At 44.8% G+C, this 16808-nt stretch overlaps 1 protein-coding gene across 6 annotated transcripts in view; it reads left to right on the forward strand.

Moving 5' to 3' along the window:
• Positions 1-12912: 12912 nt before the first annotated feature.
• The window catches only part of MAP2K5 (mitogen-activated protein kinase kinase 5), a 210527-nt gene continuing 206631 nt past the window's right edge, over positions 12913-16808 (forward strand). For all 6 annotated transcript variants that reach the window (XM_077827514.1, XM_077827516.1, XM_077827517.1 and 3 more), the window contains exon 1: positions 12913-13159. In XM_077827514.1, coding sequence (XP_077683640.1) covers positions 13025-13159 — 135 coding nt within the window. In that variant the 5' untranslated portion in view covers positions 12913-13024. The remainder of the gene's footprint in view (positions 13160-16808) is intronic.

Raw genomic sequence — 16808 nt, forward strand, 5'->3', positions numbered from 1 at the left:
AATGAGTGAGATGACATAAGAAGAAAGGAGCTTTGTTTCACCTCACTTAACAACTAATGCAGATAACTGAAACCTTACTCTAAACCCAATAGATCAGGTAGCTACTTTTTTCAGCACTAGCCTTTTAAACAGTAATGACTACTGGGGGCATCTTAACCTAAATGAGTGCTTAGCATTACATCTTACCTGGGTCAACAGTCTAGGGTATCAGAGTTAAACTGTGTTACTGTAAATTAATGGAAAATGTAACTGCACTTTGCTGAAAGATCAATGTCCAATAAAGGCTGCACAATCAAATCTTGTTGCAATGATTGAGGTCCTTAATTGCCTTTCAAAGATAAGGTGGTAATCAACATAGGTTTAACTGATCTTTTTTACTAGTTCAATTACATGCTAATGACTAGTGCCAAGTCAGAATCTTTAACTACTTATACTTATTAAATCTTATGTTAGTAATGAAAAATTACGTAAACCACACGATCAATAAAGCGCAAGTCTTAATTACTATATTTCACTTTTATACCTTTTGTGTGTTTGACAAATTTGTTTCACTCGAGATTTCCCACAAATAAGAGGTATTATTAACAGAGACTATATTCCTTGGAGTACTGTTTACTAATCCAAATTGCTAAACCTTAGATGTTTTGTGTATTTGTTTTAATGGAAACTTCTTAGCTAAATATCCAGTAAAGCAAACTTCTAATCTTCTAGGCATCTAACTGTATATAAAGATCAGTTTCTGTATCTGATGGCAGCTCCTTTTACTGCTGGATCTAAGGCTATCTGTAACCTGCAGGCTGTCAGTTAGAGACATTATCCATTTGAAATCCATCATTTTTTGTAAATAAAATGTTAACAAGTTTGTATGTTGCACCTGCCCCTACATCTCCTTGCTAATTTTGTAGGCAATTAATAACATTTTCTACTTCCTTGAAAATATTTTGTTCTTCCCTCATTGCTGAAATGGAAAAACTCACACCAGCTGCAAGCAAAACGAAGGGCCTAATCCAACTCTTATTGACTGCAATGGGAGTTGGAGTCGGCCTGTACTTACTATATAAAAAACACAGTGGAACAGACTATATTTAGAACACTGTTAAAATCACAAAGTAAACAAACTAAGAGAGATTTTTCTCATCTTTCAGTACGATAATCTTGGGTGTTAGTTGTAACAACAGTAGATTGAAAAATTTTAGCAGAAGTGATTAAAAAAATCTAAGTACTTATCTGACCTCATTACCATAGTATCTTGGTGCCTCAATCATTAATACATTTTTTCCTCACAACACTCCTGTGAGGTAGGAAAAGACTATTTCCCATTTTACAGATGGGGGACTGACGCACAATGGTAATTAAATGTCCCTTTAACAAGTTCCTAAAAAGGCAGTGTAAGCTGATGGAATGGATGAGCAGAAACAAAATATAGCAACAAGCTGTAAAGTCCATTAAATGCAAGAGAATCTTTTTAAACACAAGTCAAACATAGGCTCTTGCCATGTTAAGGAAACTTCCACTGGTGTAAGTACATCAAAAGTAGCTACAAAGGTGCAAATCCCTAATGTAGAGGTCCAAAGCGGAACTTACACCGGTGCTTAATGTGGCAGTATACTGAAATAAGCTCCGTTTTGCATTGGTCCAGTGTGTCTATATTATGGGTTTACACTGGTGCAGCTACATTGATGTAGTGCAAATTTCATTATTGTGGACTGGGCCAAAGTAACACTAGCAAAAAGAGTTAGGGCTTGTCTACACCATGCAGCTTTTAGCAACAAGGCTGTGTCGACACAGCCTTGTCGTTAAAAGTCAGCATGTGTAAGCGCTCTTTATCGGTACTTTGTCGGCACTTTTGCTGACAATATACTTTCAGCCCCGCGAGCAGCGTTAGCTTTGTCGGCAGCAGAGTATTCTGCCACGTGTGTTGGCAAAACTTTTGTCTTTTGCGGGGGGGCTTTTTTAAGTACCCATGAAAGACAAAAGTTTTGTCGACAACTTTGCAGTGTAGACAAGCCCTTAGACATAGAATCATAGAATATCAGAGTTGGAAGGGACCTCTGGTGGTCATCTAGTCCAACCTCCTGCCCAGAGCAGGACCAATCCCCAACTAAATCATCCCAGCCAGGGCTTTGTCAAGCCTGACCTTAAAAACTTCTAAGGAAGGGGATTCCACCACCTCCCTAGGTAACTTATTCCCCAGATCCTCCTCCTTCCCTTTTTTAAAGATGGGCACTACATTAGCCTTTTTCCAGTCGTCCGGGATCTCCCCCTATCGCCATGAGTTTTCAAAGATAATGGCCAATGGCTCTTCAATCACATCCGCCAACTCCTTTAGCAATCCTCGTAAGTCATGTGTTTCAGACCCCTAATCATTTTTGTTGTCCTTCGCTGGACTCTCTCCAATTTTTCCACATCCTTCTTGTAGTGTGGGGCCCAAAACTGGACACAGTACTCCAGATGAGGCCTCACCAATGTCGAATAGAGGGGAACGATCACGTCCCTCGATCTGCTGGCAATGCCCCTACTTATACATCCCAAAATGCCATTGGCCTTCTTGGCAACAAGGACACACTGTTGACTCATATCCAGCTTCTCGTCCACTGTAACCCCTAGGTCCTTTTCTGCAGAACTGCTGCCGAGCCATTCGGTCCCTAGTCTGTAGCGGTGCATGGGATTCTTCCGTCCTAAGTGCAGGACTCTGCACTTGTCCTTGTTGAACCTCATCAGATTTCTTTTGGCCCAATCCTCCAATTTGTCTAGGTCCCTCTATATCCTATCCCTATCCTCCAGCGTATCTACCACTCCTCCCAGTTTAGTGTCATCCGCAAACTTGCTGAGGGTGCAATCCACACCATCCTCCAGATCATTAATGAAGATATTGAACAAAACCGGCCCCAGGACCGACCCTTGGGGCATTCCGCTAGATACTGGCTGTCAACTAGACATGGAGCCATTGATCACTACCCGTTGAGCCCGACAATCTAGCCAACTTTCTACCCACTTTGTAGTGCATCCATCCAGCCCATACTTCTTTAACTTGCTGACAAGAATACTGTGGGAGACCGTGTCAAAAGCTTTGCTAAAGTCAAGGAATAACACATCCACTGCTTTCCCTTCATCCACAGAACCAGTTATCTCATCATAGAAGGCAATTAGATTAGTCAGGCATGACTGCCCTTGGTGAATCCATGCTGACTGTTCCTGATCACTTTCCTCTTGTCTAAGTGCTTCAGAATTGATTCCTTGAGGACATGCTCCATGATTTTTCCAGGGACTGAGGTGAGGCTGACTGGCCTGTAGTTCCCAGGATCCTCCTCCTTTCCTTTTTTAAAGATTGGCGCTACATTAGCCTTTTTCCAGTCTTCCAGGACTTCCCCTGATCGCCATGAGTTTTCAAAGATAATGGCCAATGGCTCTGCAATCACATCCGCCAATTCTCGGATACAGTGCATCTGGCCCCATGGACTTCTGCATGTCCAGCTTTTCTAAATAGTCCCGAACCACTTCTTTCTTCACAGAGGGCTGGCCACCTCCTCCCCATGCTGTGCTGCCCAGTGCAGTAGGCTGGGAGCTGACCTTGTTCGTGAAGACAGAGGCAAAAAAAGCATTGAGTACATTAGCTTTTTCCACATCCTCTGTCACTAGGTTACCGCCCTCATTCAGTAAGGGGCCCACACTTCCCTTGGCTTTCTTCTTGTTGCCAACATACCTGAAGAAACCCTTCTTGTTACTCTTAACATCTCTCGCTAGCTGCAACTCCAGGTGTGATTTAGCCTTCCTGATTTCACTCCTACATGCCCGAGCAATATTTTTATACTCATCCCTGGTCATTTGTCCAATCTTCCACTTCTTGTAAGCCTCTTTTTTGTGTTTAAGATCAGCAAGGATTTCACTGTTAAGCCAAGCTGGTCGCCTGCCATATTTACTCTTCCTTCTACACATCGGGATGGTTTGTCCCTGTAACCACAATAAGGATTCTTTAAAATATAGGCAGCTCTCCTGGACTCCTTTCCCCCTCATGTTATTCTCCCAGGGGATCCTGCCCATCAGTTCCCAGAGGGAGTCAAAGTCTGCTTTTCTGAAGTCCAGGGTCCGTATTCTGCTGCTTTCCTTCCTTTCAGGACAACATGAACAACGTAAGTTTCCCTAACTTGGGTAGGGCACCCTAACTTGTTTCAAACATTCTTCTGGTTCTGGCTCTGTTATAGCCATTCCCTTTGCAAAAGCACTCTGGGACAGCAAGGGAACTGAAAGCTGAAATTAATCTTTTGTGTACTGACAAGTAAGTGCTGCTACATTGTGACACAGACAGTTAATCTTAAACCTTTCAATAACATAAAACTGATCAGAACTATTTGGCATGTTCAAAGTCTGCCAAACTAAAAAAAAGCATAGATCAGCTGCATAAAAAGATTACCTGTAAAAACAGCCATGTTCATAATAATACTTTGCACTTATTTTACAGACATTAACTAGCTAACTTTCACAACACCCCCATAAAGTGAGTAAATATCCCCATTTTACAGAGGGGAAAATCAACACAAGTGTGTTGATTTTCCCCAATGTCACGTAGTGTTTGGTTTTGTTTTTTTACCTCTAAATTAATTGATTATATTGAGGTAGTTTAGCTAACATGTTTGTGAAGACTCCTCAGGACAATCCAAAACATTTATTCCAGGCTACAATCATTTCTGGTTTACTCTAGGGACCGCCTAACTTTTACCTGGATTTAGCCAGAAAAATTTCAAATTGGAAATAAGGCATACATTTGTAACCATAGGAACAAACTACTGAGGGAAGTAGGGGATTCTCCATCTCTTGATGCCCTCAAACCAAGACAGGATGCCTTTCTAGAAGATATGCTTTAGCTAAATGCAAGTTCTGTGTTAGGCACACGTGAATTATGGGACTCAATACAGTGGTAAATGGGTGAAATTTAACAGCCTGTGGCATTGCAGGAGGTCAGACTAAATGATCTAATGGTCCCTTCTGGCCTTAAGCTATATGAAACGAAGAACTTGAAGATAAAATAAAAATAAATAAATAAAACTAATGATGACAAGCCCACAGAGAGTTAGTAGCAACGCCACAATTAGAAATCAGTAGTCCCTAGCTGCAGCCAGTCACTTGCTTAGTTCTCTAGGCCAGGCTGCCTCTAAATATGAAAAAGAGCAAGCCATTTAAAAGACCAAATTTAACAAAACCCACATGCAGCTATATTGTATCCCCCGGCTTACTTAGATTTCTTGCTTGTGGACCTGTCTTGAACCAACTTGGCTTATTCTCCTTGGGTTCCTACATTATTTTACTTGGCCATTTATGGTAAATTGTTTACTGTAACATGCTTTAATCTTCCCCTATAATTTTGCTGGTTACAGAAACATAAGGTAATAGAACTCGATCTAAAATCTGTGTGTTTCTCAAACCATACATTTGTATGGAAGTACTTAGCTGTACACACCTTTTGGGCATTTTCATTCAGTTTAAATCCACTTGATAACTACAGCAAAGTGGACTTTGACAGACCGTAATGATATATTAATTTAGGGATAAAAAAATTCCTTAAATAAAATCTGTAATGTGTATAGTACAACCTCACTAATTTTCATTAATGATTAGGATACTCATTGCAAATTATTGACCCTTGTGAATTAGTTTGTGGAAAAAATGCAGCTTAAATAAGTTAGGATAATTCATCATAAAATGTACATTGCTTCTTAGACAAGTGTTGTTTAGTCTTAATTATTTATGCTAATACCAGTCAATGCACTGTGGTATAGTTTATAAAATATTAAGTCTTTGTATAGTAAATAGCTATTAAATGTCTGCTAAGAAGTTGAGTAAAATCCATGATTTTTGTTCATGTTCAAATTATAAACCATGCAGATAAGCAAAGTCTGAATGAAGAAATTGTTGCATGGAACACAAATGTGTATCTATTCAGCATTTAAAATTTTGGTGAAGCTATTAAAATTTTGAAATGATATTATAAATTATAAAATCAGCCAGTCTGGAATCATTATTAGTTGCTGTTGGTTTGGTAAGGTAGAATATGTATGGCTAAAAGTTATTTTTAAAACGATTGCATCACTTTAAGCACAGTTTATGAGCACTGTACTAGTTCATTATAAAACCCAATTTATTACTTTCAGTGATATTAATAATCCCAATAAAATCAATCTGTAAAACATGATGCAAAGCAGTTCTTTACACAAGTAGTCTGATCAAGGAATTCTTTCAGTTTTAAAATGCAAATTTAAAAACACAACACTTCCTAAAGAACTCTTTATTTCTTGGGGGGGGATAAAATTATATACGTTATAAAGTCAATGTGTTGTAGTAAATTCAGATATATAAATCTATTGGAATTACTTTTATAAGAAGAAATGCCATTAGATATGATCATTATATGCTTAGTGATTCATGGGCCTTGTTACATACATGCTTTGTAATGTATGAATTATTTAGTAAGAAAAATCACAATGATTTTGTTGTTACTCAAAAATTTATAGGTTGGCAGAAACAATTATGCAGCCCCTGAAGCTGGTCTGGTAAGGTACAGTAACATTAACACTGTATAGGCTTATTTTTGATCACTTTTATTTGTAATGTTCATTCTGTAATTTTTCAGTAATTGTGCAGCATATGTAGCATTGGAATAATATTAATTTTATTAAGCATAAAATATTTTGATTGTATGTTTGTTCTTATTTTTAAAATATGGACATTATTTAAAACAAGACTTAAACATTTCATTACCTAGCCTAAATCAAGAGGATCATTTCCCTAAAGTTTATATATATATAAAAAATTCCAAATACACTGTACCCTGAGGAAGAAACAGGTTTAAAAGTTCCATTTGGGGCCCAATTCTGGTCCCACTGAACTGAAATCATTTGAAATTTTCCACTTACTCTGCCTGTTCCAGTGATAATTGTAAAATTGACCAAGGTGCAGAAGGTCTGTGCAAACCTTCTGCATGCTTTAAACCAGTGCAAAAGAGTTACAAGGGGTAATGGCAAAGGCATATAGAGGTAACTCTGCAAGCCCTGCATGCGTTTTAGAGGATCTGTACCCTGGCTGTCACTAGGCTGGTACAGGGGAAGCCCATAGTGTGGAAGAGTAGGCACATAAGTCCTGGACTCTCCAGTCCTACCTGTATGGCTGAGTGAATTCCTTCACTAATGCTTTCAGTTCACCACACACAGTCTGATTTTTGGAATGTGGGAAGGGAGGAGTGAATTTCACCCCAGTGTAACTTTAGGTTGCTATTTATCCATGCAGAAATGTTTCTCACACGTTCACCTACCTCTTTAAATCAGAAAGAAACATAGCCATGAAAATATATGTCACTGGAAAAATGAGCCATTTCTTGCAGGAAGCAAGGAGCTCTTCCCCCCCCCCCCCCCCACATTATAGATGTTTTTTGTCCTCTTTAGAATCAAATATTGGTCCTAGCCAGAGGTAAAATTCTGGACTTTGTGGCTTATCTATTTCAGTGTTTCTCAAACTTTTTGTGTTCGCAACCCCATTTGGACTTTAAAAAAATTGTGAACCTCCGCCAACTAGAAAAAATTGTGACCCCCTACCTTGAGCCCAGCTCAGGGCTTCAGTCCCCCTCTGGGTTGGGGGAGAGGAGCTCTTGGCAGGGGCTCTCTGCCCTGGTTACCACATCAAAGCAGGGTCGCGATCCACAGCATGAGAATCACTGATCTATTTGAATCTGAACTTCGGCTCTCAGGCTCTCTCTAATCAGATGTGATGTATGCGTGGTATTCTAGGCCTACATTTTTTTTAAACATTTAATGTGGCAAATAACTTTAATCTCCATGCTCCTGTAAGGTAGTAAATATGTACCATTATTCCTGTCTTAAAGTTGGGGAAAATTGCAGCAGAGGTGAAATAATTTGCCCAGAGGCACACAGAACCAGAATGAAAATTTAGCACTTTCTGACTCCCAACTACTTTCCCCTCTAGTTTTCTTCATAAATTTGATTTCTGAGGTTCCCTCTTATCCAGCGATCTGAACACAGGGCTGGATACAAAGAATTCTGTTTTCTAATCTTAGGTTCAGCACTGACTCCGACTTCCTTTGTGGCCTAGGGCAAGTTCTCTGCCTCAATTTCCACTGAATAATACTTACAACAAGAATGTTCTGAAGATTAACATAGGGGTAGCACTTTGAAGATGAATGTGCACATATAGAGGAAATGCATTTTGAGGAAAAGACTATGTAAGTGCTAAGCATCATTTTTATTGCCTGCACTGGCCTTAAGCACAGGCACTTGCTTGAGCCCCTACAGAGATTCATCTCACATATTCCACTGTTGGCTGGGGGACAAGGAAGCTGCTAGATTTTGGGTTTATACACCATGGTAACAAACAGATCCAGTAGGATCACAATCCAACCCCTCCTCCCCCTTTCTCTATGGATATATGGAAAAGGGGAGAGGCAGGGGTCAATTTTTTTTGTTGTAACGTGTTCATGGTATGGAAAAGATTGAGAATCACTATGCTAGATATTCCTTTTATAGCAGCACAGAACTTTAGTAGTAGAAGTTTTTCAAATATAATGTTGCTTAAATGTTCTGTAGAGGGGGAGTACACTATACATATGGACAAATTATTACAAAGGGAATTGATTACATGCATATTCCTTGTTGACAACATGACATCTGAATACTTTATTATTCCATTCTCTGTTTACAAATTTTTCTGTGCTGAAAACAGTCTTTAAGAAAAGATTAATATAGAGGGAAAACACATTCATTGGTCTTTGGGAATCTCTCAAAATATAGAACAAGAAGTCTCTGCATTCCTGATACATGAAGAGGGAACATTTCTTATCTGGTCTGGGCAAAAATACAAACAAATGAAAACCACTAATTCTGCCATAGCAAAAATTCTGCAGGATAATATCACTGAAAGTGTGAAAGAATAGATCTCCATTATTTTATCAAATTTTGGTATATTTAGAACTTAAGTTCCCAGTGAATGCGGGGTTTCTGAGAAATCTCTACTGCAAGATATAAATGCTTGATGTGCTTTACTAGGTGAGATAAAAAGCTGAAGTTTGATTACAGTTGCATCAACACAAATCAGAATGGGGGATTGAGGTTGCGATTAGCTCTGGAAAAGCTATATAATGTTGATGCAAATTTGGTAAATTGAGTTGGTTTTCCCTGAAGCCCTATGAATAAAAAGTATATTTGAAAAATAATCATAAGCCCATAGTAATTCTATGATTTGGTATCCTAGTCTTTAAAACTTAATAGAAGATGAATCATTATTGAAAGGTACACGGGGACTTCAGGTAAAAGGTTCATTTTAACAGAAATGAAGTTCATGTGGGAAATAGCAGTTCCTGGGATATTCTTGACATGGGACTATATTAAATTTCTACTGTAGCAGTTAAATTATAAAGTTATTGAACAGAGAGATCATTTATCTCTGCTAATGACCATTCAAAGATTATTTTTTTTAAGAAAGCCCAGACAACATCAAATCCTAATAAGGGGGAGTTGGAGTATGGTGACCAGATGTCCTGATTTTATAGGAACAGTCATGATATTCAGGGATTTGTTTTATAAAGGTGCCTATTACCCCCCACTCCATCTTTCACCCTTGTTGTCTGGTCACCCTAAGATGAAGACTGTTTTAGAAATTAAATTGAATATAGTTGGCATCATTATTCTTATTGAACATGTAAGTCAAATTGTCCAGCTTGTCACTTGTAATGAATAACTAACATTAATGGATGTGATCAGGTTATAGAAGACAACATACAGTTGTTCTTCATGCACAGCTCCCACCAAAATCAATGGGTGAGGGTTGTGCTCACGGTTCTGCAGGGTGGACAGCCTTGTATCATCAACCCAATGAGAAATGAGCAGAGATGTGTTGTGCATAAGATTTTTTTGGTATAGTTGAATGTGATGTGTGATGACTGGTGACTGGGTTTTGTTATTGTTTGTAGAAAAAGAGGGACATTGCAGCTTTATGCAGCTGCAGTCTTATGACTGTTGCTGCTCCTACCTTCCATATTAATACCTTCCATATTAAGATTCTTTGAGCTCAAGTGCTTGAGGCTCATGCTTTTTGCAGAGGTCCCAGATTCATTCCCCAAAGACTACTCAAATAGGGGCACTGATACATTTGGCTGTGCTGCCTTTAACTTCTAGATCCACGATCTGCTCCTGCAGCCAAGAGGGGAAACCCAAAATCTCATACCGAGAGTAGTAATGTCTCACAAATAGTTGTATTGTAACTCACTGGCAGTGTGGGTGGTATGTCTCCTCACAGAGGATAACAGCGTGCTTTCCTCTGTACCAGTTGCCCCAAGTTTCAAGGTTGTGAAATCCAATCCTGTTGATAATTTATGAGGGGATAAAAAATATGTATGTATAAAAGCTTATGTACCCTGAGGTAACTGTTGAAATGATTTTATATTGCAAAAGGTATTTATATTTCATTAATATGTTTTTACTTTTGCATTTTTATGAAGTCTGCCCCTCTTAAAACAGCACGTGGGAGACTAAGAGTATGGCTACACTGAAAAAAAGGTAAGTCCTTAACTTGGTTTAGGTAACCCGCATTAGCCAACTTGGGTTAAAATAGCAGTGAAGACACAGCAACTCGATTTTTAACTCAGGTTTGCAGCTCGAGTACAACCCCAGGCTGCCTATCAGTTTTAACTCAAGGTTCTAACATCAATTAAAAGCCAAATTGTTGTGTCTTCATTCATTGCTGTTTTACCCCAAGTTGGCTAATGCAGATTAGCTAACTTGAGTTAGGAACATGCTATTTTTGCAGTATAGACATATCCTGAGAATGTGATTGAGTCTGAAGTGTTTGTGGGAAAATATGCTGGTGCATGCAAAGAGTGGATGATCTTGCCTAGGTAAGCTTCAAAATGGTCAAACCTTGATTTAACAAAATTCATCTTTCCTCAAAGCAAGTTTCACTCTCCAAGATGTAATGTTAGATGTTGTACTGATTAGATGTCTCTGGTTATTGCTGATGAGCTATTTTGCCTTTTACTTGCAGGTTACCAGTTTGAATCCTGAGCTCAGCTCATCAGGAATTAATAAGTCTTCCTAACTCATGGACGATAGATAGCTCCTATATGAGATTAGTGTGTGGAGTCCCAGTTCCCAGGTCACGAACTCACTAGTGTGCTTTGTTCTAGACTATAACTGTCTCTTACTATGTGTTTGTACTAGTGAGAGTTCTGGCAGCAGGGAGCAAAAAATTGCCTTACTCACTATAAATGTGTAAGAGTTGACAACATTGTAATTGTCACACAAAATGTGTGGATGGGCATGGAGAGTTTAAAAAGCAGAAGATGAGTTAACCACTCATACACCTTTTATAAACATCTCATGATGTTGGGGGCTGACACATGACCCTTGGCCATTTGGGTTTGGCAATACTGGGGTACAAGAAAACCTTTGGGAATGTTCTAAACTCTGAATTAGTGAGGGGCAAAGATCAAGGACTCTCACATGTGGGGCTGAGACGGAGGAAGCCACCAGACGACATCTGTGCTGGGGGGGCCGGGCCTGGGGGAATGGGACCATGTGGGGCAGGGTGGGTGAGGCGGGAACTCCAGGTCGGGACAGCCCCTGGGGACCAAGGGAGTGTCTAGGGGTACAGGGGAAGGAGAATCAGGATCTGGAGGGGAGCCGGGACCCAGGGGCTGAGGAGTAGCCCTAGGGTGTGGGGTGTCTGTGGGGTGTAGGCAGAGAAGATTGTCTAGCAGCCCCTGGGCAGAGGGGGGCACTAGAGGGGGAGGGGGCCTGGCTGCCCCGGGGCCGAGGGGCGCAGGGGGGATGGGGCTCTGGGCCGTCCTGGGGCCGAGGTGGGGAGGGGGCTCTGGGCAGCCCGGGGCCGAGGGGTGCAGTGGGGAGGGGGCTCGGGGCCGAGTGGGGAGGGGGCTCTGGGCCGCCCGGGGCCGAGGGGTGCAGTGGGGAGGGGGCTCTGGGCAGTCCGGGGCCGAGGGGCGCAGTGCGGAGGGGGCTCGGGCAGTCCGGGGTCGAAGGGCGCAGTGGGGGGGGTCTCGAGGCCGAGGGGCGCAGTGGGGGGGGGGTTGAGGGGCGCAGTGGGGAGGGGACTCTGAGCAGCCCGAGGTCTCGGGGCGCAGTGGGGGGGGGGTCTCGGGGCCGAGGGGCGCAGTGGGGAGGGCTGAGGGGCGCAGTGGGGAGGGGACTCTGAGCAGCCCGGGGTCGAGGGGCACTGTGGGGGGGGGGTCTCGGGGCAGCCCGGGGCCGAGGGGCGCAGTGGGGAGGCCTGAGGGGCACTGTGGGGGGGTGTCTTGGGGCAGTCCGGGTCCGAGGGGCGCAGTGGGGAGGCCTGAGGGGCGCCGTGGGGAGGGGTCCCGGGGCCGAGGGGCGCAGTGGGGAGGGGTCCCGGGGCCGAGGGGCGCAGTGGGGAGGCCTGAGGGGCGCCGTGGGGAGGGGTCCCGGGGCCGAGGGGCGCAGTGGGGAGGCCTGAGAGGCGCAGTGTGGGGGGGTCTCGGGGCAGTCCGGGGCCGAGGGGCGCCGTGGGGAGGTCTGAGAGGCGCCGTGGGGAGGGGTCCCGGGGCCGAGGGGCGCAGTGGGGAGGCCAGAGGCGCAGTGGGGGGGGGGGTCTCGGGGCAGTCCGGGGCCGAGGGGCGCCGTGGGGAGGTCTGAGGGGCGCCGAGGGGGGGTCTCGGGGCAGTCCGGGTCCGAGGGGCGCCGTGGGGAGGCCTGAGGGGCGCCGTGGGGAGGGGACTCTGAGCAGCCCGGGGTCGAGGGGCGCAGTGGGGGGGGGGTCTCGGGGCAGCCCGGGGCCGAGGGGGCGCCGTGGGGAGGGCTCTGGGCCGCCCCTCCCGAGCCTGGCGCCGCCTCCCCGCTTTTCCGGCTCCCGCGGTTTGGTTCCGGTGCAGGCCGGGCCGCCGCTCGCGGAGGGGAAGCGGCAGCTCCGGCCAGCGGCGCATCGACCCCGGCGAGTGCCGCTCCCGGGCCGGGCTGCGGGCCCCCAGCATGTGAGCCGCCGCCGCCGCGGGGGGATGCTCGTACCCGGCGGCGGCCCGCCCCGCGCCATGGAGAGCCCGCCGCTCGTCATCCGCATCACCATCCCGGACGGCGGCGCCGTGGACTGGACCGTCCACCCCGCACCGCAGCTGCTCTTCAGGGACGTGCTGGTGAGTCCGCCCTGCTCGGGGCGCCCGGCTTCTCCCCTCCCCCTTCGTCCCCCCCCACCCCCCGGGGCGCTGGGGTCCCGTCTCCTCCTCCCCTCGGGGCGCCCGGCTTCTCCCTCCCCCTTCATCTCCCCCCCCCACCCTGGGGTGCTGGGCTCCCGTCTCCCCCTCCCCTCGGGGCACCCGGCTTCTCCCTCCCCCTTCATCTCCCCCCCCACCCCGGGGCGCTGGGGTCCCGTCTCCTCCTCCCCTCGGGGCACCCGGCTTCTCCCTCCCCCTTCATCTCCCCCCCCCCACCCCGGGGCGCTGGGGTCCCGTCTCCTCCTCCCCTCGGGGCGCCCGGCTTCTCCCCTCCCCCTTCATCTCCCCCCCACCCTGGGGTGCTGGGCTCCCGTCTCCCCCTCCCCTCGGGGCACCCGGCTTCTCCCTCCCCCTTCATCTCCCCCCCACCCCGGGGTGCTGGGCTCCCGTCTCCCCCTCCCCTCGGGGCACCCGGCTTCTTCCTCCCCCTTCATCTCTCCCCCACCCCGGGGTGCTGGGCACCCGGCTTCTCCCTCCCCCTTCATCTCCCCCCCCACCCCGGGGTGCTGGGCTCCCATCTCCCCCTTCCCTCGGGGTGCCCGGCTTCTCCCTCCCCCTTCATCTCCCCCCCCACCCTGGGGTGCTGGGCTCCTGTCTCCCCCTCCCATCGGGGCACCCGGCTTCTCCCTCCCCCTTCATCTTCCCCCCCCCACCCCCGGGGTGCTGGGCTCCCATCTCCTCCTCTCCTCGAGGTGCCCGGCATCTCCCCTCCTTCCTCCCCTTCTCGGGATGCCCCTTCTCCCCCCCCCCCCCCCGGGGTGCCCGCCTTTCCTTTCCCCTCCCCACCCCTTCGGGGTGCCCGGCTTCTTCCCTTCTCCTCCTCCTTCTCTTCTCCCCTCCCCACCATACGGTGTTTGGCTTTCCCCCTCTCTCCTTCTCCCCCTTGGGATGCCCAGCTTCCCCTTCCCTTATCCTCCCCTGGGGGTGCCCAGCTTCTTCCCTCCTTCACACCTCCCTCATGGCACCCATCTTCCTCCCCTCCTCAAGCTCCCCCAGGTCCCCAGCTTCTTCCCAAGCCTCCCTGGGGTGCCTGGGCCAGCTTCCCAAAGTTCCCTCCTGTCTCTCCTCCCACAGGGATGCTCAGCTTGGAGTGGGACCCAGGAATTGTTCACGCCTTTCCCATCCTCCAGGGCGCTAAAGCAGTGGTTTTCAACCTGCGGTCCACAGGCCCCTCGGGGTCTGCAAACTATGGCTAAGATTTCCAAAGGGGTCCACATCACCATTTGAAATTGTTTAGGGGTCTGCAAATGAATTAAGGTTGAAAACCACTGCACTAAAGCATAACAGCCCCTTAGCGTCAGCAAGCAGGGTTGCACTGTAGATGCAGATTCTTTATCCTTCCCCTGACTGTGCATAGGAAAATTTGGGTGATGAGGTTGGGAGCAGTAGCTAAAAGATTCTTTACTAATGTAAAGGGATTTTACGTCTCAGTGGGAGGAACATTGATCTAGAAGCTGCCTTACTCAGGGCATGTGGGATGTGACAAATGGAAACACTGATTAATTAGACAATATTTATCATATTGCATCCACCTTGTCTCTCTAATATCCTGGAACTACATGGCTACAATAAGACTGCATCCAACAATATTTACAGTAACTTTAAATGTCTCTTTAGTCAACTTACTATAACTTAAACCAGTTTGTAAACAGACACACTGTTGAACCTAAGTGGGGCGGGATAGGTATTTTCCAGGTTCGGGCTTTCTGTGGCCTGGTGTACACTTGGAAGTTTTACTGATTGTCAATAAATTGTATAGTCAATTGTTTGTTCACACTTTGGTTTGTTATTTGATTATAAAAAATATTCAAGAGACCAAATAACCAGTGTCTGTCAGGTTTATTAATATGGTACACGAAAAAGATTCTATACGATACCAGTCTCCGAAGAGCATTTCTGTGCAGCAGTGTTTCATTCACCTTATGCAGAAGGTGTGCTCCCCAAGTTACACATTTCAGCTGGTATTATTTGTATGATTTTACAAGTTACACATTTCTTTACATGTCACTAAAATCCAGCCTATCCGTTTGTTCTGGCCCCTAACTTCTTGTTCTGTTCCTTTCTTATTTTTGTTTTGGATACTACTATTTCAGCTACTGGTCCGTGAAGGTAATTCACTAGCTTGTACTAAGACGTAGAAGGAATGTATCTTGATTTTGACAAGTTTCCTATCTGCTTGTGCCAAATGCTTACTTCAGCAAATGCAAGATGCTATGGGAAACTTAGCATAAGTTTTAGGCTATGTCACTGTTACGGTATTCGTGCTTACCAGTATCAGTGCTTAATGCATATTAATATATATAGATGGTGCAGACAATAGATATTATTAATGAGATATATGCTAGTCAGCATATATTAGTCAACACAAATATAACTTTTTCCTTTTAGGGGTATGATTTTTTTTTAACCAGTTTGTGTGACACCAGAAAAATCCCTAAAATGGATACAGTTATACAAGTCTAAAGATGCCTTATATCTGTATCACTTATTCACCTTCTCATCCTGGAATACATTATGTAAGCACTTTTATAAAGTATAATTATGTTCGCACTACAGAGGTTGTATCGCTTTAGATATACCGGTATTATTAAAGTGGTACAACTTTTATGTGTAAACAAGCCCTTAATGAGCTGAAATTAAGTGGTCAGGTGGACACCTTGAAAAGTAATAACAATAACATTTATAGGGTCTCTTTCTCAGAGGTGCTGAGCATGCAAAACTCCAGATGAAGTAAGCAGGAGCAGCAGATGCTCAGCATCTCTGAAAATCAGAAAACTATTAATTTAATGCGCATTGTGAATGTGCTGGGTATGGTACAAAACAGATTAAGACTAGGTTCGTACCCTAAGGAGGTTAAAAATTTGTAGAAGCAACACAAATCAGAACACAGTGTATCAGGTTATTGAACACAGGGTGCTGCAGGATCTTTATTTTTTTGAAATAAAGTGATTTTTTTTCTAAATTTAACTTCTTTACTCTTTGAAATCCAAAGCTGTCTCCTTAATACCTAAATTCCTTTTTGAAAATGGGATTTAAGCTCCTGAATCAGTTTGGCATTGCAATGCTGAGCATAGCAACACCTTAATATCTTTAAAAATCTGAGTCCTAATGCCTAGTGTGCTGTTCTACACACTAATCCATGCCCCCATTAAGTTTAATATTCAGTTGTTATATTCCTGCTTAAGGATTGCATCTTGGAAGAGCACTGATAATTGGCGGAATGGTACAGATATGTTTGTTTAAAAAATTAAATAATCATGAAAGCCTTAATTCAGAAAGATAAGTATGTGCCTATCTTTCAGCACTAAGTAGTCCCACAGAATTGGGACTACTCACATGTTTAAAATTAGACTCATACTTAAACACCTTGCTGAACTGGGATCTAAGTGCTACTGTTTGGAACACCACTGCAAGTGATTTTCTGTGTATATCAGTTTTGCAAACTTTGAAGTTATCAGTAAACAGATTTATTTAAAGATTTTTCACTACTAAGTGGATTACAGTGCACTGATTTTTTCATTAATCTGTCTAGATTCACATGCTGTCCCATCACCATGGAGTCTGAACACCT

This window comes from Eretmochelys imbricata, chromosome 10, assembly GCF_965152235.1.
Source record: "Eretmochelys imbricata isolate rEreImb1 chromosome 10, rEreImb1.hap1, whole genome shotgun sequence".
In the NCBI taxonomy this organism is placed as follows: Eukaryota; Metazoa; Chordata; order Testudines; family Cheloniidae; genus Eretmochelys; species Eretmochelys imbricata.